The sequence below is a fragment of the Crinia signifera genome, chromosome 5, assembly GCF_055691185.1.
Source record: "Crinia signifera chromosome 5, ASM5569118v1, whole genome shotgun sequence".
Lineage (NCBI taxonomy): Eukaryota > Metazoa > Chordata > Amphibia > Anura > Myobatrachidae > Crinia > Crinia signifera.
In genome coordinates this window covers 164,591,538-164,613,765 of record NC_139221.1, presented here as the reverse complement: position 1 = coordinate 164,613,765, position 22,228 = coordinate 164,591,538, and the positions used below count along the sequence as shown (strand labels likewise).

Genomic DNA, 22,228 nt, shown 5'->3' with positions numbered 1-22,228 from the left:
TCGCTCTTATTAATTACCCCATAGCAACTTTATTTAGTCAGGTTGATGTCACTTTGGGCGATAGGCTAATATCGCAGTCCAATAATCTTTACGCTTATAGGGCCTACATAGAGACCATACTGAATTATAGCTCAGATGCGCTATCCACAAAACACACAACTGGATTATTCTACAAAGATGTGGCTGGAGAACACAACACAAGAACCCTGGATGGTGTAAACACAGGGTTTATAAAAAGGGCAAGAACAACGGCACAAAGTCGAACGGTTGAATTATTGGGGCCGCTACACTGTGACCTTTTTCATCAACATAAACTAATATTGAACGCCGTGGACTTGAAGATAAAACTCATCAGAAACAAAGATGCTTTCTGCTTAATGTCTGCTGAAGCGGAGGCCTTTAAAATTCAGATTGTTGCAGCGTCCCTGTTTGTGAAAAGGGTTCAGGTCTCACCCGCCGTCCGGATTGGACACGCCCAGGCCTTACTGACCACCAACGCCAAATATGCGATCGATAGAGTGGGCATGAAGATCTATAGCATACCGACGGGGAGTCGCGTATTTAATTTAGAAAATCTGTTTTTAGGACAGGTGCCAAAAACCGTTATAGCCGCTTTTGTAGATAATGAAGCGTTTTCAGGAGCCTATGACAAAAACCCTCTACGGTTTGAACATAAAAATGTAAACTTCGCATCCCTATACCTGGATGGAACACCGCATCCGGCCAAACCATTTCAACCAGACTTTGAACACGGTAATGCGGTTCGCGAGTATATGTCGCTCATTCAGATCACAAATAAACAGAAATCAGATTCGGGTATACTAATTGACCGTGAAGAGTACCTCAACGGCTACACACTATTTGCTTTTGATCTGTCGCCTGAACAGGAATGCGCGGAGCATCTGTCTCTAATCAGAACCGGAAATCTACGAGCTGAATTCCGGTTTGCAGGAGCGCTAGACCGGACAGTCAACATAATAATATACGCATTATTTGATAATATCATCGAGATCAACCAGCGACGCGATGTGCTGTATGATTATCTATAAATGAAATAAATAATTTTTATATTTATCGTATATTTACCAATATTCATCACCCCATCAGCGATATGAACACATTGCAGATAAATTGTATACTGTACGCTAATCCGGTGACGCGCCTGTTTTTTAAAGGGACCTACCCGTGTGATATGCTTCCGAGCGGTAAACTATCGCAATACCCCTGCGCGTTTGTAATCAACACACACACCAGCGCCCAACCGGGGGAGCATTGGTTGGCCGTTTATTTTAACAACCAGCGCGAGTGTTACTTTTTGGACTCTTACGGTTTAGAACCTGACAACCCCCTATTCCCAAAGGCCATAATAAATTTTTTAAACTCAAATTCAAAAAGAATTTATCACCAAAATAAGCAGTTGCAAGGTTTTAACAGTACCGTTTGTGGACAATATTGTATATACTTTATATTTTTCATGTGTAAAAATTACAAATATACAGATGTGTTGGTCCGTTTTAGTTTTGATACAAAACGTAATGATCGCTATGTATCAAACTTTGTAAGACGTCTCCCTAGAAGTCATTGTTTGAGTCGATATACGGGTAACTGTATACAGTCCTGTGTCACCAGTAACCAACATGTGTTTGATAAAAATAATGTGTAATACAAAATTGTTTGTGTAACTTGTAACTAATGTTGTGATTGAAGCGCTGTATGTACATTGCTTATGGTTACTTTCTATTAAAAAATCTTGCTTATTGAACTTTATACCGTGTGATTGCATATTTTTGCAGACAAACTGGTTAGAATCAAAGAACAAAACAGCATTTTATAAATCATAATCATATTTTATTGGTACAGACAAAATGTATTTACAGCAAAATAATCACGAATAACACGATAAACTTTACAGTTAAAACAATACACTAAATACATGATACAATACAAATTAAACGTCATCGTACAAATTAAACAAACAAAAAAAAATACATCGTATAAAAACATTATAAAATAGTTATATGTTAAAGGTTCAACCACTGCGAATCCTGAAACAGATTTACGGATCTTTTCCTCGGTAGTAAGTATCCGTGGGGCGTTGTTAACCCGGGGGAATTTAAAGCATTTATACGACTTTTTTTAATGTTGTGTATTGGGGAGGCTATATTTACATTGCCAATTTCATCATCGTAGATTTCAGCTTTTAAGCGATCTAACTGTAATCTGTTTGATGCATTACCAACTACAGTGGACGGGATATTCAACTCAGCCATAGCGCGCATAAATTCAATCCATCCGTTAGGCATTTTATGACTCGTCACGCTGTGGTTTTGCGTGATACCCCTTATCAAGTCTAACACATTGGATCCTGGCACTGTGACACCTTTATACATAAACACACCCTTGCGGTCCCAATTCGCAATGTCTTTAGAGCGAACCATTTTACTCATTAGTATTTCACAGTTCTTTTTATACCGCGCATTAACACTGTTCAAGACATCGTGGTAAACAGCGTCGGTAGCATCGTCTTGTGTTGGGTTAGTTGTATCCTCAACAGCATTTGCACCGGGTGATAAAAGCGTTAAAGTTGACATTTCTCTATCAGTTTGTTTACTCAACACCAGGTATCTCTGTAACACAGCTGTGTAGCGTTTTGCCTTTTCATACTCTGATAAAGCATTATTATGTAGTATACTTATGATCTCAGCATCTAGGCTTTGCGTGGCTGTTTTGCGTATATCATCGCCGGTTGGTTTGTTGTTTAAACGGTCTATCTGTTGCTGGGGGACCAGATACATTTTCTCAGCGTATTCCATCACCGATTAGACAGTAGTCCGGTAATTAATGGAATGGCAAATCCTAGCAACGATCCGATGAACCCACCCGACTGTTTCACCAACCTCTTCTTTTTCCCAATGGCGCATTTCTTATTACAAAGCGATTTTATAAGGGACCTCTTCTTTTTAAGGTAGTTCAACTGGCGCTGTGACAGGGGTATTTTACCTTTAAGCGTATTGAGAGCAATCTCACATATGGCTGTCACCAAATCGTTTGAAGCGTTGGATAATATAGCGTTTCTTTGGGCCGGTTTGGCTTTAATGAGGGTTTTTAAAAGGGCCCAATTACGCCTTATCCTGGTCGACATGTTCACAGCTGTTAGAAGTGGTAATGAATGACTATAGGATGCGCGGTTATAGCTATTTAGAACCCCGCTTCTTAACAACATAAGCTACTGGTGTGTCGGGGGGAAATAAACCGCTTCGTAAACGATAATCATCAAGGGCATTGTTTCTTAAATCAACCAGTAAATAACCGTATGGAGGCTCCGTAGCGGACTCATAGGCTTCAAGAAAAAAACGATATTTTGATGGGTACATTTGTCTAGCCAGAATGCTAACCTGCATTTTATCCCTGGGGTTTTTAAACAGGACCATATATTTTGTGTTTAAATGTATAGTCCTGCTCTTTCTACCTTGACAAAATATGTTTTGCACAAGGTACATGACACTGAGATTACGATGGTGCACATACTTTGTGAACGCTTTCTCAACCTCAGAATTATTACTCGCAGCATCCATCAAGTCATCTATCACCGTTAAATTAATCTTATCAGGGGGAAAAAGCTGGTCGTCGCTAAATGACTCGGGCAACCCCTCTATAAAACGCATACCAGGGTGAGCACTCAGAAGTTGGTCATATATCGGTTGCCAACAGGTGTAAAACCAAACAATATTATCAGGTACATGCGTCATATGTGTGGATGCGTGTTGTATTAGCGTTTTCACAAAATAACTTTTCCCCGAATTGGAGGGCCCGGCTAAAATACAGGAGAAGGGGTGTTGAAAACGGATATCCATCTTAATAACCAAATGGTAGGGTTGTAAAATTATCCGTGAGGTTACGTTTAGTGTAAACGCACTTTTGCGTTTTCTGCAGCATACGGGTTTCAATCTGCCAGTACTTTTTCACACGTACTATACCGGGCTGCCTGGTCACAATTTTTTTCTGATCCTCGCCTTTGGGGTTTAAAGGATAATCTAAGACCAGTTCTTTCAGACTGTCAAAGTTAACGTGCTGCTCATTACAAACATTCAACGTTATACCTTTGACCTTGAGGCTCGTCTTGCCGTTGCTTAGTCTATAGCCGTATGACTTGGGGCCGGCTGAAACAAACTCTGTTATATGCGTACCAGCTGGTAGTTCGCTGGTCAACTCCCCTAGATAATCGCCTAATGGCGGATTCCAGTCACCGGGCCTGCTGACAAAAATTACAGAATCTGTATCGTGATACAGACATCTATCTTGTAATCTATCCAATAGGTTGTACAACTCGACGCGGGCGTGCGCTGTGGTAAATGCTGCTATAAATATATTTGTTGTTGAAGACCTGGTATAATGGTCTTTGGCGTATTTCCAGTTGACCATAACAGTTTCTGAGTCTATGAAGTCTAAAGCAGACACATCATAGTGTGGTTGAAAGGCATATTCAAAAAGCTTATCAGGATCTGTCACTAGACAAGTATTGGGCATGTTGCTACGTTGACCAAATTTACCCCATAATGAGTTTAAAAACAATTTAGAAATTTGTCTTTTGGCGGGGTTGACATTTATGTGTTCGTGTCTTAAAGCTATGCCCTCATTTTTTTGATACGCGTCTATGTACTCTTGTTGTTTCACAGAGTCTGTACACCAATCGGGGTAACCAGAAGCCTCCTGTTTATCTCTGAGGTGTGTTTTAATGTAACCTGAAAACAGATCATCAGATCTCTCATCAAAATGCCACACCTCATAGATTTTACACACTTTGTACCCCTTTTCTATAGCAAGATTTATCTCCACTGTGCACCATGTACCGGTTAGGGCGCGGTTTTCTGAGTCATGAACACACGGCTCACACTGTCCAGATTCGGCGCATGTGCGGCACAGCGGAAACATTAACTTACCATTCATTTTAACCGGTAAAACTGGAAAGAAAAGGCCTCGCGGAGGATTAATTTTTAATTTAACAAAACCGAAATACTTTGTGACATCATCAAAGTCCTTATAAATGATGCGTGGGTGACGTATAGGATATGTTTTGGTCTTGTTGACAAATGGGTATAGGCTAGTAAAGTCAAAATAGTGTATTTTTTCATCGCACTCTGTCTTGTGATAAAGTTTTATGGCGTTAGTGCGGCCGCCATAAAGACCATCACGAGGATCCAAGGGGTCAGGGATTTCCAAACCTTTCAGAAAAACCTGAAGCTCCTCATCAGTCTCCCTCATTTTCTTCCACTCACACCCCCACATCTCCCTTATCTGAAATCCACACCGTTTAAGGTATTGTATCCTTAACTGTGTCTTGTGCCGCAGTTGACCGTAGGTTGTTTTAGTCAGATTGTTTTCATCATCGGTTTTGTAACAGTTGTCACAACCGTGATAAAAACACCCCTGGAATTCAAAAGCTGTTGGCACGCCGTTAATCACGGCGTAACCATCCAGACTGTATCTACCGACTTTCTTCTCACCACCTTGTAAAGCGTGTCTTATACTCACACCTTCTTTGTGTTCTATGTACATTAACCACTGTATGGCTGGTGTTGAGTAACGCTTCTGGGTCTTGTGATAGTTATCACCCGGTACAAGAGCCAATGTGTTTGCCTGTAAATATTTACAACGATACATAGCCATACAAACCGACGCTAAAGTCGTCAGCTGGAATGGATCAACGTGACGTTTAACGGCTACATCTTTTTTCTCTGCCGCTATTACAAACTCCTGTTCTGTCATGGCTATAACGGCTGATCTGAAAGCTGCGCACCCTTTTTGCAATATTCTGACATCCTCTTTACAATATCGTATTAATTCTTTTTGAAAATTAAACGCCTTGTGTTTGTTTTTTTCGTACCACTCTGTAACATCAGCGGCCTCCTCAGGCATCATGTGTTGTAGGCCAAAATATTCTATTGAGGGCATGACCCCTATGTAATTTTGGTTATCGGCTGTGTTAAAAAAATGCGGGAAATGACCTTTAACGCCATCAAATCCCATGGCCTTTGGAAATCTGCTCAATTTCATGGGGAGAAAATTGAGAGAGTCTATAAACCTAATCTTCAGATCTTTTATTGTGATACACATTATGTTTCCGCCATTAGAGATGAGGGATACTGTATACCGTTCTTTGATGATCTTGTTCAATACAAAATACGAATCATACCGCCCAGCGTTATGGGCTATGAATGTGTAATGCGCAAATTTTGGTTTCATGAACGTCTTTACAAAATCATCGATACAAGCTTTGCCCTTAAACTCCCAGGATTTCTCACCCATTAATGTGAGAGCGTAACAGTAGTTTGGTATATGTATACCTGTCTCCTGCATGCATTCGAAATCAAAAAAGATGTATTTGGTGGTGGGTTCTTCCGCTTTGATGGGCTGTATGTAACACAAATGATCCGCAAACCCATCAACATATGCCTTGCAAGTAGAACACTTTAGCCCCTGACACTCATGAGACCTGCGACGGTAGAGACAACACCTGTCGCAATAAACATGTTCAAGACAGGATATTTTGCGATCTAAAGCTAAGGATTTGTGCTCCTCTAAACATTCACGCGATCTGCAAAACACCCTACAAACCGAACATCTTAATGCGGAAGCCCCATCATCAGCGCACGCTTGTCTGTGACAAGCCTTACAAAAGAAAAGACAATCGTGGCTATTTTTGCGCTCATAAGTTCGATTACATAAGGAACAGAAATATCTCGATCCGAGAAATGCGCAGATATTAATCAGGCCATAATAGTGTGAATCGTGATATAATACATACAGGGTATCACCGTAGCGCGAATCTGAAGAATAGTAATGCCAAGAACGATTATTATGATATAATATTGTAATTTTTGTTTTTAAGTGTTTTTCAAAAACAACAACGTCGCTAAAGCTGACTGCTTTATCGATCGGTAGGTTCAAATCCTTATGAATTTGAAGCGCCCGATCGTGTATTTCAGCGTCTGTGGCATTACCTTTATCCAAAAGTTTGCAGATCGATGCCGCAAAGCACAAATAATTGTGCGTATTGTTGAAATCATACAGGTGTCTTCTGCGCCTTTCTATAATTAAGCTGTATGGAATGCGTCTAAGGCCGCGACCAGTTAGGGCCCCACCCGCTCTATTTCTAAAAACAGTGATCACAAACCTTAAACCCGTGCCTAATAAGAATTCAGCGTTACTTTGAAGAGTGTTTGTAATTTGATTCAAGAAACTGACAGCGTCTAATGATTCTTGCGGCTTTCGGTGTGAGTAGATGGCGTTGTGTAAACCACCCCCCTCCAATCTTAACTGTACACGATCATTAGGGTCAACACCAACCATGAATTCATCAATCATAACCTGTATAGCGTTGTGTACGGCTTCAACACCCTCTGCAAATGATGTAACTCTTTCCAAATTAACAAATTGAAAATTATTATGATACTCAATAGCTCTGAAATTAGGATGGTGTCGCTCATACCTGTTAACAGCTTCTAAGTACACATCTCGCCGACCTTCACCATTACCGGGTGGCGCACCCCCCATCTATGTCATTATGCATGGGCGTTGCGGGGTGTTCAACATTGTCAGGTGACGCAGCGTCACCCGGTAATGGTTGGTCCGGTGATTTGTCAGCCTGTGCACACGGGGTTGGGGTTGTGCATCGCCCCCTGTGTTGTTTACGCTTTCTCAGCCTGTATATGCATTTTAAAGCCTGTTTTATTTTCGAACGGCGAAATAAGTGTGAGATTTTGCACGGTACATTTGCTTTAATTCTTGGGGCTTTTTTACACACATGTAAATTACGTTTCAACCCATAACCCACCATGCCTAGTCACGGATCCGTTTCAATTATCTCGGCAAAATGATACATGTTCGCTTTAATAAAATCCCTAGTCCTCACGGTCTCTGATATATGATTTGATGTTACATTCATGTACATTTCTACAAGTTCTTTAATGATCTCCGGCTTCTTTTTTGAACCATAAAGCTCATCTTTTATACGGTTCAACATGGTATTGACATTTCTACGCATGTACCCTATATGCTCACGCATCCTCCCCATGACCGCGTAGTATTGTATTTCCGCATCTTGTCCTAATTGTTCCACATTCTGAACCCCATCAACTATGTCTGTCGATACCACGGTCGGCGGGGCATCCGCACCGCCCGATGCGGTTGCCTCGCCGACCGTGGTAAAAACACTGGGTAGTTTTGTGTAATCATCACCCATTACTTTATCAGGGATTCCGGCTACAGATGTTACAGCCTCATCATCATTCTGTGGTGTATCTGAGCCTGACTCTTCACTAGGGGTGATAAAAAATGTTTGCCCATTTAAGTCCTCATCATTAGCGGATAATGTAGCTGCAGGCGTGTTACTGCCCACGCTTTGCGTTTCTGTAGTATGATGTTCCTGCGTGTCTGAAATTACGATGACATCATCATCCGTCAGCGGCGTGTATCTCTCTCTTGACAGTCGTAAAGTTTTACGAGTCTTCACAGTCTTTGTATTACCGGCAATGTCAATGTCGGATTCAGTAGGTGTTGCAGGTGTTGTAAATGCGTGCGGGTAATCCACATTACTCACGGTTGGCACTGTTTGTAATGCAATTCTTTTTCTCACGGGTCTACCTTCCGAATATTTCAATCTTCTTTTAAGGTCTGATAAATCGGCCTTGTTTTCTTGACCGACTCGACTTTTTGTAATTCTCCGCTTGCTTGGCTTGAAATCGTCGCGCTCGGTGGCCATGATCTCGGCCCTTGATACATCTTCTTGAAGTTGTGGGTCGATCACCGTTTTAGCTGATTCACCCCCATCCATTTCAGCATTGAGTGGTTGAGCAACCCCGGCCGCTGCTATCATTTTTGCGAATCGTCGCGGATCCGCTGTAAATAAAAAATAACAACGTTTTAGTTACACATTCGCGGACACTAAGACAACCGCTTTATAACACCTTCAGACCCGCCTCCCAAAACACCCACCCCATCCATGTCGGTTTGCATCTACACAGTCTGTTTAACACCTGTGGTTTCCATTTGTAAAGAACAATGATGAACGCGGTCCTATATAAGAAACTAAATAAATAAACATTACATTACACACCTGAATATTTGCCAGATCTTTCCATCGGCGTGGTTCCTACTGTAATAAAAATCACACCGTTTTAGTTACACATACGCGGCCACAAAGACAGTCGCTTTATAACAACTTCAGACCTCCCAACCCCCACCTTCCTTGTCGGTTTTCATCTACACAGTCTGTTTAATACCTGTGGTTTCCATTTGTAAAGAACAGTGGTAAATGTTGTGCTATATAAGAAACCAAATAAATAAACATACACGGGTATTTGTCAAAGGTTTGCGCCGGCATGGTTCCTTTAAACAATGACCAGAAAGCTTGATCGCTGATCTGGGTTCTTTTTGCTCCTTTAGCCAATGTGCTGTTGGGTTGTTTGGCGTTTGATCCAACACTCGATGTCGGTTCTCTGTATCCGGATGGTCCCGCTTCACACGTATCGGCCCTAGGTACCGTAGGTTCATACCGGCTAGCTATGTCATCTGTAATACATATATTATCAATTAACGACACATTCGCCGACTTGAGAAAAAAAAAAAAAAAAAAAAAACGTCATTTAAGTCATGATAACAACAACTCCTGTGGACACTATTCATGATTTTGCGACGATATGTAACATTTAACACAAAAACACATTATAAAAACATCACCATCCAATCGTCAAAATTCACCTTGTATAGCCGGGGTCTGGTATAGCTGTTTATAGTGTTTTGCCGATGGTAAATTCCAGAGATCATCCATTATGTGTTCTGCATCAGATTTCGACATAATCGGCGATACTAACAGAGAACAAATAACACATTAATATCACAGGCTGTATAAAAATGAATATAACAGGATATATATATATATATATATATATGAGTGAGAACGTGAGAGTTCGCGCGAGATAGCGTGAGAGAGAGAGAGAGAGAGAGAGAGAGACATATTTTTGGAAATAATAATATATCACATTTTTTTTAACATACATCACATTTTTTTTTTGACGGCTTATGATCACCTACATTTTTGCGATTCGGACAAATCAGAGTATGCTGCGTATGGGTTTTCGAATGTCGTCAGATCCGGCCCGACTGTGAAATCCGAACCATATGATCCAACTTCAGATGCGTCATTTGTGACATCTGAAACTGATTTATGGGATTAACAATTTAATAAAAAATAATATATACATAAAAAATAAAATAAAAATTAACACAACAATTTTGTAGAACGAAAAATACAATCAACACGTGTAACATTAATACCAATAGGGCGCTTGATAATTAACACCAACAGAGTAACATTTATAACCACCAACAACAATGTGTCTTTGATCTGTAAACTTACACGTATTTGTCTGCTCATTTGACTGCTGTTGAAAGCTGGGTAAATCTTGAAAGTCTCTGAGACTTATTTTATTTGCATTAATGGTTTTGTATTCCTTTCTCTGTAATAAATAATAATAATAAGTTGAAATAACAATACAATAAGCTATTGTTAAACTATTGTAAATATCATATACACACCTGCATGTTGAGGTTTTGTTGATAGCTTAAGTTCAAAGGTATTTTCTGCAACAACCACTAGATGTCACTGTTGATAACAACATACATCATTCAGCAATCATAAAAGAATTTGTGTGCACAAAATCTGTATACCAAACACAACACGCTAATCACAGATCTACACATACAAATGGCCGGTTATCAACTACAAACACCCCCGCATGCATTGCCATTGTATTAACAAGTCCTAATAGCAAAATTGAGGACAGCCATGCCGGGCTTTGTAATTCCACAACATACTAAACCAGCGTAAGTCTCTATACAGCCTAGGCCCCCGTAATAACTAGCATACACCAACAAGCCACATTTTAAGATTATTTAAAAGCGTGTTAAAGCCACTGGCTCTAAATAATACATTTTAAATCGCTATATACAACACACTAATCACAGATCTACACATACAAATGGCCGGTTATCAACTACAAACACCCCGCATGCATTGTCATTGTATTAACAAGTCCTAATAGCAAAATTGAGGTCAGCCATGCCGGGCTTTGTAATTCCACAACATACTAAACCAGCGTAAGTCTCTATACAGACTAGGCCCCCGTAATAACTAGCATACACCAACAAGCTACATTTTAAGATTATTTAAAAGCGTGTTAAAGCCGCTGGCTCTAAATAATACATTTTAAATCGCTATATACAACACACTAATCACAGATCTAAACATACAAATGGCCGGTTATCAACTACAAACACCCCCGCATGCATTGCCATTGTATTAACAAGTCCTAATAGCAAAATTGAGGTCAGCCATGCCGGGCTTTGTAATTCCACAACATACTAAACCAGCGTAAGTCTCTATACAGACTAGGCCCCCGTAATAACTAGCATACACCAACAAGCTACATTTTAAGATTATTTAAAAGCGTGTTAAAGCCGCTGGCTCTAAATAATACATTTTAAATCGCTATATACAACACACTAATCACAGATCTACACATACAAATGGCCGGTTATCAACTACAAACACCCCCGCATGCATTGCCATTGTATTAACAAGTCCTAATAGCAAAATTGAGGGCAGCCATGCCGGGCTTTGTAATTCCACAACATACTAAACCAGCGTAAGTCTCTATACAGACTAGGCCCCCGTAATAACTAGCATACACCAACAAGCTACATTTTAAGATTATTTAAAAGCGTGTTAAAGCCGCTGGCTCTAAATAATACATTTTAAATCGCTATATACAACACACTAATCACAGATCTACACATACAAATGGCCGGTTATCAACTACAAACACCCGCATGCATTGCCATTGTATTAACAAGTCCTAATAGCAAAATTGAGGTCAGCCATGCCAGCTTTGTAATTCCACAACATACTAAACCAGCGTAAGTCTCTATACAGCCTAGGCCCCCGTAATAACTAGCATACACCAACAAGCTACATTTTAAGATTATTTAAAAGCGTGTTAAAGCCGCTGGCTCTAAATAATACATTTTAAATCGCTATATACAACACACTAATCACAGATCTACACATACAAATGGCCGGTTATCATTTTAAATCGCTATATACAACACACTAATCACAGATCTACACATACAAATGGCCGGTTATCAACTACAAACACCCAGCATGCATAATACATTGTTAATACTATTATAAAATATTAAAACTACGCTATTTAGAAATATTGTATATATATATATATATATATATATATATATATAGTTATTTAGAAATTTAAAATAGACTTACCCTCTGTTCTGGAACAAAACTTCAAGTTCTCTGTCTTGAATAGCTTGTGTGTGTGAAGACCTTCAACCTCAATGTGTGGCAGATGCCTGGTAGTTGTCTGGTCCCATGGAGAACATATTTATACGTTTCAGTCAGTTAACACATCTGTGTTGCATTTGTCTCATTTGAATATTCATGAGTTGTGTTCCAAAGGCATAGACAGACATAACAAATATATATATATATATATATATATATATATTTGATTTAAATAATATAGCATATTGTACAAAACACAGCTGTGTTTAGAATATTTTGCTCGACACTAAATTGCCCTGTATAAAAACACTTATTCTTATTATTAATAATTCTTATTAATAAATGACAGATATGGCACACCATCAACAACATCCTTCAATTTTTAATTTAAAATATATACTACGTTGACGCTACAGCTGTGATTATATATAGAATATTAGTGACGTGGTTGTGCTTCATGAATCGCTAGACATTATTTTTTTTTATTTCTAAAATATATTTTTGATTTTAATAATATAGCACATTATCCATGTTTTATTCATCACATAATATAATGATACCATCACATTACACACATATATATATATATATATATATATATATATATATATACTGTATATAGATACTTTATTTATCAGCATTGATAATGTTCAGTTAAATATATTATATATAAGTTAATTCTGTAGTCTCTAGCTCCGTCTGGAACTTGCTTGCAACTGCAATACATGGCCACTAGATGCCACTCATGCTCTGTTGCAAAGATTTCATGGCCTTTCTTTGTTCTGTCTAAACTAATTAAGCTGATAGGCATGTGAAAATGTTTTTTTCAGAGGTATGATCTTTCTAATGAATATAATTGTTACCAGCCCTGCTGTGCTGTCTACGCTAATTGCGTCATACGTAAATATCAACGTCTTCAAAGACTATGGGATCCGGTGTTTAAAATTACTTTTGAAAATTACAATCATCAGTCAAAATGGGTTGACGTGTGTGTAAAACAATATGCCATTTCTCAGGCCCCTGTCTTTAAATGCATAACATATGTACACCCAGACCTCTTTGTTATGTACGCGGATATTTCATTTATTTTAAAAGCAAGAATGGCCTTAGACGCTGTGGAAGTTATCGTGTGGAATATAACTTTTTATTTTTATTTTATTTATTTTTGATACACGGTTGGTCAGACACTTCGTTGTAGCGCTTTTGGCTCGTTCTAAGGTAAGTGTTATTATAGTTGGTAATGATCTGACTGTATTATTCACTGTGAAAGATCTATGATCGATACCAAATCACATTGCCACTGTTGATTTATATCCGATACGCATATCATATTCCTTTTATAGTTTTTTCTAGCCGGTTTGTGCAATGTGTACGCGTCTTGCTCTTGTAACCATTTTCTCACATCGGATCTTTTAAATTTATTTTTCAAAGCTTTATAATATTTATCAAAGCCGCAAAAACTCCCCGGCTTTAATACGTTGTTTTGATGATCGGTGTTGCGAGACAGCCTACACAAATCAAATTAGCATTATGTTTAGAAATTCTACCAGCTGATTAAGATAACATTAAGCGAGCTTTATAAATTAATTTATACAGCTGTGGTGTTATATGACATAGCCAATATCAGTGTATGAAGTTACAGTATCAAACCAATTATATTTTAATACGGGGGTTAATATTATTTATACCACTTTCATATCAAACGTGATACGGGCTATCACACGCTATCACGTTTGATAACATAGTGTATAAAAGGGCGTGGACAACCTGTATAAAAGGGGCGTGGACCTGTCAAAACCAATTAGTTTGAAGAAAAAGTGTGCCTTATCTACTCAAATCCGATTTACGCAAACTACGTAAAGCAATGGCGACCTTCATGTGGTGCGGCAAATGGCCTAGAGTTGCCTTTTCTAAGCTGTCAGCCCCCATAAATTTAGGCGGAGCTGAAATCCCAGACTTTGAAATGTACAGTAGCAACACTACTAAGATGTGCTTCAGATTGGATCAATGACACTCATTCCTTCACGAATACAGAGTTAGATTCTGCTCTATTCCACCCCTTCTCCCCAAGAGCTTTACTTCATTCCAGGGCATCAACCATTCCACCTCATATAATGAACAACATACTTTTTCATGATATTTTTAAAGTATAGCGGACTATACATCGTAAACTTAACAGAAACCATCTTATTACACAAAAAATCCCACTCTGGGGTAATCCTAACTTTCCTACGTCCTTGCTCACAGAGGCTTTTTGTTTATGGAAGAAGAAAGGTCTTTCTGATTCATCCAAAGTGTTCGACCCCGGGGGCAATATCAAGTCCTTTGCACAACTTCGTGAGGAATACTCCTTGCCACAAAATCATTTCTACATGTACCTACACGTACGCCATTATCTCTACTCACTAAAACCCACATGGCAACACACTACTTCCACCTTACCTTCTGACCCTCTGCAGAGGCTCCTAAATACTAACGCTACTAATGTCTTTCGGCTGAAACCGTATTACCAGCTCCTACTAAAGAACACATGTGAGACCAGATGGTCCAGACTTTATGAGCAATGGCTAACAGATATCCCCCCCCCCATGCTCTCACATGACAGTCTCAGCCCCCACTATGAAAAGGCACTTAAAATACTAGGTTCCTCCTACCTACAAGAGGTCAAAACTTTACAAAGAGCATATATCTCACCAGCAAGTCTCTCACACTTCGTGCCTTCGGTAGCGGGAGAGTGCCCAAAATGCCACGTTTCCAAAGCTTCCTTCTTCCATTGTTTTTGGGAATGCAGAAAAATCCACCAGTTTTGGAATAAATTACTAGGCAACATCTACTCAATGCTCCAAACTGGAGTACCTCCTGACCAGTTGGCCTGTTTATGTGCTAACTTTCAAAACTGGAGTTTACCTCCCCAACATCGCTGCTTGAAAACGTGGATAACGATATTTGTAACAGTCCCAAAAGAGGTTATATTAAAGCACTGGGTCTCTCACTACTCCCCTTCTTTGGGAGAAGTTCATGGGAAAATGCTTTAACTATTATACTTCGACAGGAAGACAGCCACTGTTCCAAATATAGAAACTAGTATAATAAAATACTATAAGCTGTGGGGCAAATATATTGAAACACTTGATCAACCAACACAGAGACAGATCTTGAGTGTTTTTGACAATACAGAATGGGCATTACATAGACAATTAACTATGTCTGCTTAGATGGTATAATGATACGAGAAATTAATTAAAAGTATTTACCTACACAATTTCTATATATCACAGTATCAAGAGAAACAGTTATAAAATTGTAATGTAAACTTAATTAAAAACCCCTCCCCTCCTAATCCTCCCTCATGTGGTTTCCCCAATGTTTTATGTTCTTTATCTCTGAATATGTATATACATTTATTAAAGTGTATAAGGATGGTAGGGCTACAGACATGGGGTATCTCATTGAAGATATCCAGTTTACTTATAATGGAGGAGAAGCACCAGCATGATATCTACCATGACTATATGTCATATGTAATGCCCATTAATTTGGATGTACCGTAATCTTCCTCCTACTTCTCCTATTGTTGAATGTCATATATACATCGGAAAACAGGGATTTTGTACTTACCGTAAATCCTTTTCTCCGAGTCCACAGGTGTCACTGGAGTAACAGTGGGGATAGAAGGGCGACCACAGGGAGCATGGGCACTTTAAATATAATTAAGTGTGGCCAACTCCTCCCCTTTCTACTCCCCACCTAGGCAGTCATAAGGATGTGCCCGAATGGAGCTGGAAGAAAGAACACACTTTCCAGAGGACGTTAGTATAACACACAAGGGTAAACGATCAACCAGAAAAGATTGAAATATAAAAAGAACAGTGAGAACCACTGAATCAAACATGCCACACATAACTTAACCTAGCAATATAACTGTAAAGTTTTAAGGCCGGAATTCCTAACAACAAAGGAACAGCGCCGAGGCGGGTGTCCAGTGACACCTGTGGACTCGGAGAAAAGGATTTACGGTAAGTACAAAATCCCTTTTTTCTCCTTCATCCACTAGGTGTCACTGGAGTAACAGTGGAGACGTCCCAGAGCTCCCAACACGGGTGGGATGGCGCTGAGACCCCCTTAACACTGAGCGTCCAAACTGTGAAGCCGACGCTGCAAAAGTGTCAAATCGGTAAAACCGAGCAAAAGTCTGACGACCAGACCAGGTAGCAGCTCTGCAGAGCTGCTGAATGGAGACCCCTCTGGCAGCCGCCCAAGGGGGGCCCACCGAGCGCGTAGAATGCGCTGTGATGGAGGCAGGAGGGCGTTGAGCACTTGCCACATAGGCCTGACGAATAGTCAGGTGGATCTAACGAGACAACGTCTGCTTTAGGGCTGGCCAGCCCCGCCTGACCGGATCATACGTAACACGTATGACTTCCTTAGCGATGCTGTTCTGGATACATAGATATTTAGGGCCCTGACTACGTCAAGAGTACTGTTCTCGACTTCCGGTATCGGCAGCGCGGAGTGAGCAGGAACTCCACACCGCTCCATTCCCGAAAGCACTCCTCAACCCGCAAACTGAATACCCCACGGAGAAATCACTCCAGATCCCCCAGATAACCTCCTGCTACCATGGACAAGAGCAAGTCCGTGCCGGAGACTCCTAAAACTCTGCAGTAGCCGCCGCAGCAGCCATTGCAGAATCCACAGCCGCAGAGACAGGAAAAGAGGCGCGGAGATCATGCAACAGGCCCGAACCCAGATAACACCAAGGGAACACCACTTGCAAAAAAAGCCACTGGAGACCAAAGCACTGACCGGACTTCGCCTGCAGGTATTTCTGCGCTCCCTTATGCGGAATTGGTAGAAGCCATCCAAAATGCTATGGCCTCTCTTCTGCAAAAAGCTGTAGCAGATATCACTGAGCAGCTTAAATCTCAGCCGAGCAGTTAATCAGTGATAATACAGACCACATTAAATCATTACAAGACTAAGTAAAATTCCTCCAGACAGAAAATAAGCGTCTTAATGATTCTGTAGAAAATATTGAAAACAGAGCTAGGTGCTGTAACTTGCAAATCACAGGAGTACCAGAGACTCTTAAAGGGCCACACTTGGAGTATTTTGTAAGAAACACGTTCCCTAAGTTACTGAATGTAGAATCTGCATGCGCGGACTTGGTGATAGAGCGAGTCCATAGAATGGGGCCGCAGCAGGCACACCCAGACTCAAAACCAAGGGTAGTTATTTTTAAGGTGCTTAATTTTCTCCACAAGCAACTCTTGTGGACGGCATCCCGAAAGAACAACCCAATTACTTGGGAAACACATACCCTGCGTTTATATCAGGACGTTTCTCTAGACTTGTCCAAAAAACGGAAGGCCTTTACCCCAGTATGCTCGGAATTGGTGAAAAGAAACATTAAATTTTACATGATGTTCCCCGCACGATTAAGAATTTTCACATGCTCTGGACACAAAGATTTTCTAAACCCACAGGAAGCGTTGAAATCACTCCCTGGTATTATACAGAATCAGGAGCCAGAAGATATAACCGATGGTCACAACCTCACGTGACCTTTTTGCTAAGTTAACTGCAAGATAATCAAAAGGTTATGTTTTTGTTTGAGTCCAAACTCTGTGGCGCTGAACTTGGTATCTGCAGCACTAGTCACTAAAGTTACTCCCTTAGTAACTAAAGATAGCGTATATGGTTACAGTAGTAAGTGACTTTGTGCGCTGATCCCTTCCTTCTGAAACCGTAACCGTGAGTCGTGAAATATCTTTTTCTACTTAAGTGAAAACACAAGTGGATATATATATAAAGAAACGTTACTCTCCTTCGCTTACGTGTCTTCACCTCATCAGAGGCTCTCCATTATTGTGAATATGATGGAGACATAAAATGAAAAAAATCCAAAATAGTATAATATTGTAAGAATGGACAAATTTATTCAACAAAAGGGTAATGAACAAAAATATTTTTTTTAAAACAAGGGGTAATTCTAAACAGTATAAAATGACCACTGAATTGTGTCATATAATATTAAAAGATGGAGGTTTACCAGATTGTGATGATAAAAACGCCTGTAGATAGATCTTTTTATCTTAAAAGGTGCCACTGGTCTTCCGGATAAACCAGGCCTTCAGGTGTCTCCAAGATCAGCAATACTGGGTCCCCCTCCAGATAGTTTCCAGGTTACTGCAACGCGTATCGGAACTACCTTGTTCCTTCCTCAGGCAGTATCCTGGAAATGAATCCTCTAGAGATATATATACCCCTCCTGTGATGAACTTCCGGGTCCAACAGACATAATCTTAAACACGTATAAAACTGGGGTATACCCTATTTAATATCTATGTAACCTTTATATATAATGTCTCGCAATCCATAGACATTGAGTGCATCTTAAAATTTGTTTTATATAGTCTCCTCAAACTGGAGAACGGAGATCACGGCATTTGGACCGCACGCTCCGTCTTCCGTTGAGCGCACAGCCATTTTACCGGAAGCCGGAAGTCGTCATTCGGCTTATCTCCCGTCTTCTGGAACGCATCGTCATTTGAGGTGTAGAGATTCTTCACCGTGCTGCGTATAGATGTTGTATGGTGCGTGTCAGCCTCTGCCTCAATGGAACGCACTGCCATGATAGATCATAAAGGCCCTTATTCTGATTGACGCGTACTTTACCGCATACTTTCGGATCGCGTCTTTACGGCGTCTGCGCATGCGTGGAGAACGCAACGCGCATGTGCCACGCCTTGACTCCGTACCTGTTCGGCCAAATCCCGTCCAAAACTGTTCCCCGCAATCAGTCGGGAAATATGGGCGTATTATGGGCGTCATGCGGAATGACACATGGGCGTAGTTTCAAAGTGGGCAAAACGGGGCGGAAACATGGGCGGACACGGGGGAGTACACTTATGTTGGGGGGCGTACATTCGGATACCACTCCGAATGCACGCGATCAAAAAGGGAAGAAATGTGCGGTGTCCACAAGTGTACTATTGCTTTGCGGACACCACTCGTTCATGCGGTAGGCGAACGTACGCCTAATGACTACAAGCATTAACACCTGAACCCAATAGAATCGACTCCTTTACTCATTACTCACTAATAGGACGCTTGTCAGTGCTTTAATGGAAACCATTGCTGCTTCAAGGAAACCGTACTAATCCCCCACATATGCTGTACTTGTCACACACTTTAAAACTGCTAACAATGGACATGACTGAATATTAATACTAGCAATACACATGTGTATTCGACATGTACTCATGAAACCACACATTTTTGGTAAAGTAAACAAATTTATTTCTATACATGTCACAGTCAATGCCACTGTGATGCAATGACCAAAAAATAAAAAATACCAAACAAAAACAACATGGCAGGAATGTACAAAAATAAATAAGAATACAAAACAAATATAATTGCACACAGATGGACTCCAGCACCTCCTATGTGCCACTGCACATGCAGCCAGTGGGAAATGAGGAGGCTGCTGGCCCTTCGACAGCAGGCCAACCTGCACCTGACCATTCTACAGCAGGGCAACCTACACCTGGCCCTTCTGCAGCAGGCCAACCTGCAGCTGGCTCATATGCACCATCAGCAGAATCATTTGGAACACAACCGGGGACTTCACAAGATAGTACCATGGCCATCACTTCAAGTACAGCTGACAGTAATGGCAGGCAAAAGAGGGCAACAGGGGCACCAAAAAGGACATATGAAGCAAGGGCTCATCTGGTTACCCTCAGCACGTGATTGGACACAAGAAGCTGACACACACAGCACAATGGAAGATTTGGGACCACATAACGGTGGAGATTAATGCAGCCACAAGTTCATTTGTGACCACGTTTGGCCTTGGGAGGCTCCTTGGCCTGTGCAGCAGCTCTTCTGGCACGGGCAGATGCTGGGGCAGGTGGAGCAGATGATGTTGAGGGGTTGGCTGGTCTACCCCTCCTGCCAGCAGGGAGTGTTGCCGGTGGTAATGCACCAGAAACGGATGACATTAGGACCCTGTTGCTGGTAACCAGCTCCACCATAAGCTCATTATGGTGGAGGAGGAGATCATTTTGGCGGGTGGCTTGCTCGGCCAGCACCTGAGCACTTGCAGCCATGGCCTGATGTGACTCAGCCATGGCCTGCATGCTCGCAGCGATGGCCTGCTGGGTGCTGACCAAGCTCGCCAGGATCTCCTCGGTCCTATGCATCCGTTCTGATGCCAACTCTCCCTGCTGGTTGATGTCCCCAAGCATGTTGGCCAAGGCGGCCAAATCGGCTTGGTCCGATGGCTGCTGCTGCACAGGCCTACCCCTGGGGCCAGGTGGCACGGACTCCTCCACCTCCTGAGCAGAGTCGGCACCAAGCGGTGGGTTGTCTGTGGAAAAAGATAAACAAAATTAGGACACATTCTAAGATAATTACTTGCACAAGTTTATGGCATGACCAATATTTACCTTCAATAAAAGACGCAAACACTTCAGCTGGGGCCTCGCTATCCATCGTGCTCACCCCCCTGATCTCCTCAACTGATATACAGCTCTCGGCCAGCAACTCCAGGGGGGTGAGCTCTAGCCCTGATGGCATGGGCCCGGCCCCAGATGTCTGGCTGTGTTCCCACCGCTTGGTCATCTTCCTCTTCAGGTTGGTTTTGAAGTCCTGCCACCTGCAATGTAAGTTGACATATTAATACATGTCACTCCAGATGTTAGCTGTTGCAGCCATTGCACTGTGCTACATATTACGACATGTGATTAATGTCCAATAGATAATATGACATGCAACTAGGATATCAACCGTTACAATACACATTCACAATCACCCTACTCTAACTCTCAACGAAATAACATGTCAATAATGTCTGTGTATCGTAACAACCTCACGGGCCATTTGCAAAATCCATCTAAGCATCAATTAAATCATTACTTGGCTATTACTGGGCACATGTATCACAAAACAACTTGCCTCTTCTTCACATGGTCCGTCTCACGAACTTGTGGCGCTACTTCATTAATCTCTGCCGTTATCTGTTCCCAAATCTTCCATCTGCGTGTGTGTGTCAGCTTCTCCGATGGACACTCAATCCAATCACGTGCTCGGGGAACCAGGATGGCAAGCTCCTGTGCTTCATATGCCTTATTTTTTTTTGGTGGTTCCTCTGTTGCCCTGGCTCTCCCCTTGCCACGTCCATGGCCACGCCCCCTGTCACGTGTCGCTGCACTTGAAGTGCTGGCCATGGTACTACCTTGTGAAGTCCCCGGTTGTGTTCCAAACAATTCTGCTGATGGTGCATATGAGCCAGCTGCAGGTTGGCCTGCTGCAGAAGGGCCAGGTGCAGGTTGCCCTGCTGTAGAATGGTCAGGTGCAGGTTGCCCTGCTGTAGAAGGGCCAGCAGCCTCCTCATTACCCACTGGCCGCATGTGCAGTGGCACATAGGTGGTGCTGGAGTCCATCTGGTCAAATAGTTGCTGCAGGTCTGGGTCCACCTCTGGTTGTGATCCAGACATGTTAGCAACAACATTGTCACCTTCTAATACACCTTTATATACTGTTTGTGTATCCTGTTTGGCGGACATCAGCGGCAGCTGCGTTCCGTGCGTGAGCGTACGTCGCTGTTTTTTCGCGCCGCATACGGTGGCGGAAATTCCATTGTGTAAAACCTGGCGAAAGTTCGACATGAAATACTGGTCACCAATGCTAACATTGCATAGAATCTTCTGATACACCTGTGACTATTGCACAATACACATGCTATTTGCTAGCATGACATGACATTTGATTCATGACTACTGTGGTATTGTGGAGTTTGTTAGCAAGCTAAAAGTAGCCCAATCCCTTAGATAATCCAGGCCACAAGTCATGCAA

The 22,228-nt window shown here is 41.4% G+C and overlaps 2 protein-coding genes across 5 annotated transcripts in view; both read right to left on the bottom strand.

Moving 5' to 3' along the window:
* Positions 1-22,228, bottom strand: part of LOC146079591 (centromere protein N-A-like) — a 110,488-nt gene that overhangs the window by 34,443 nt on the left and 53,817 nt on the right. The window lies entirely within an intron of this gene.
* LOC146079809 (uncharacterized) lies at positions 7,637-18,999 on the bottom strand. Its single transcript, XM_083186451.1, has 7 exons — positions 18,859-18,999; positions 10,418-10,517; positions 10,093-10,218; positions 9,760-9,867; positions 9,352-9,570; positions 9,116-9,154; positions 7,637-8,898 (listed from the first exon to the last, which is right to left on the bottom strand). The coding sequence occupies exons 1-7, from the start codon at positions 18,997-18,999 to the stop codon at positions 7,844-7,846; spliced, it is 1,788 nt and encodes a 595-aa protein (XP_083042577.1). The 3' UTR covers positions 7,637-7,843.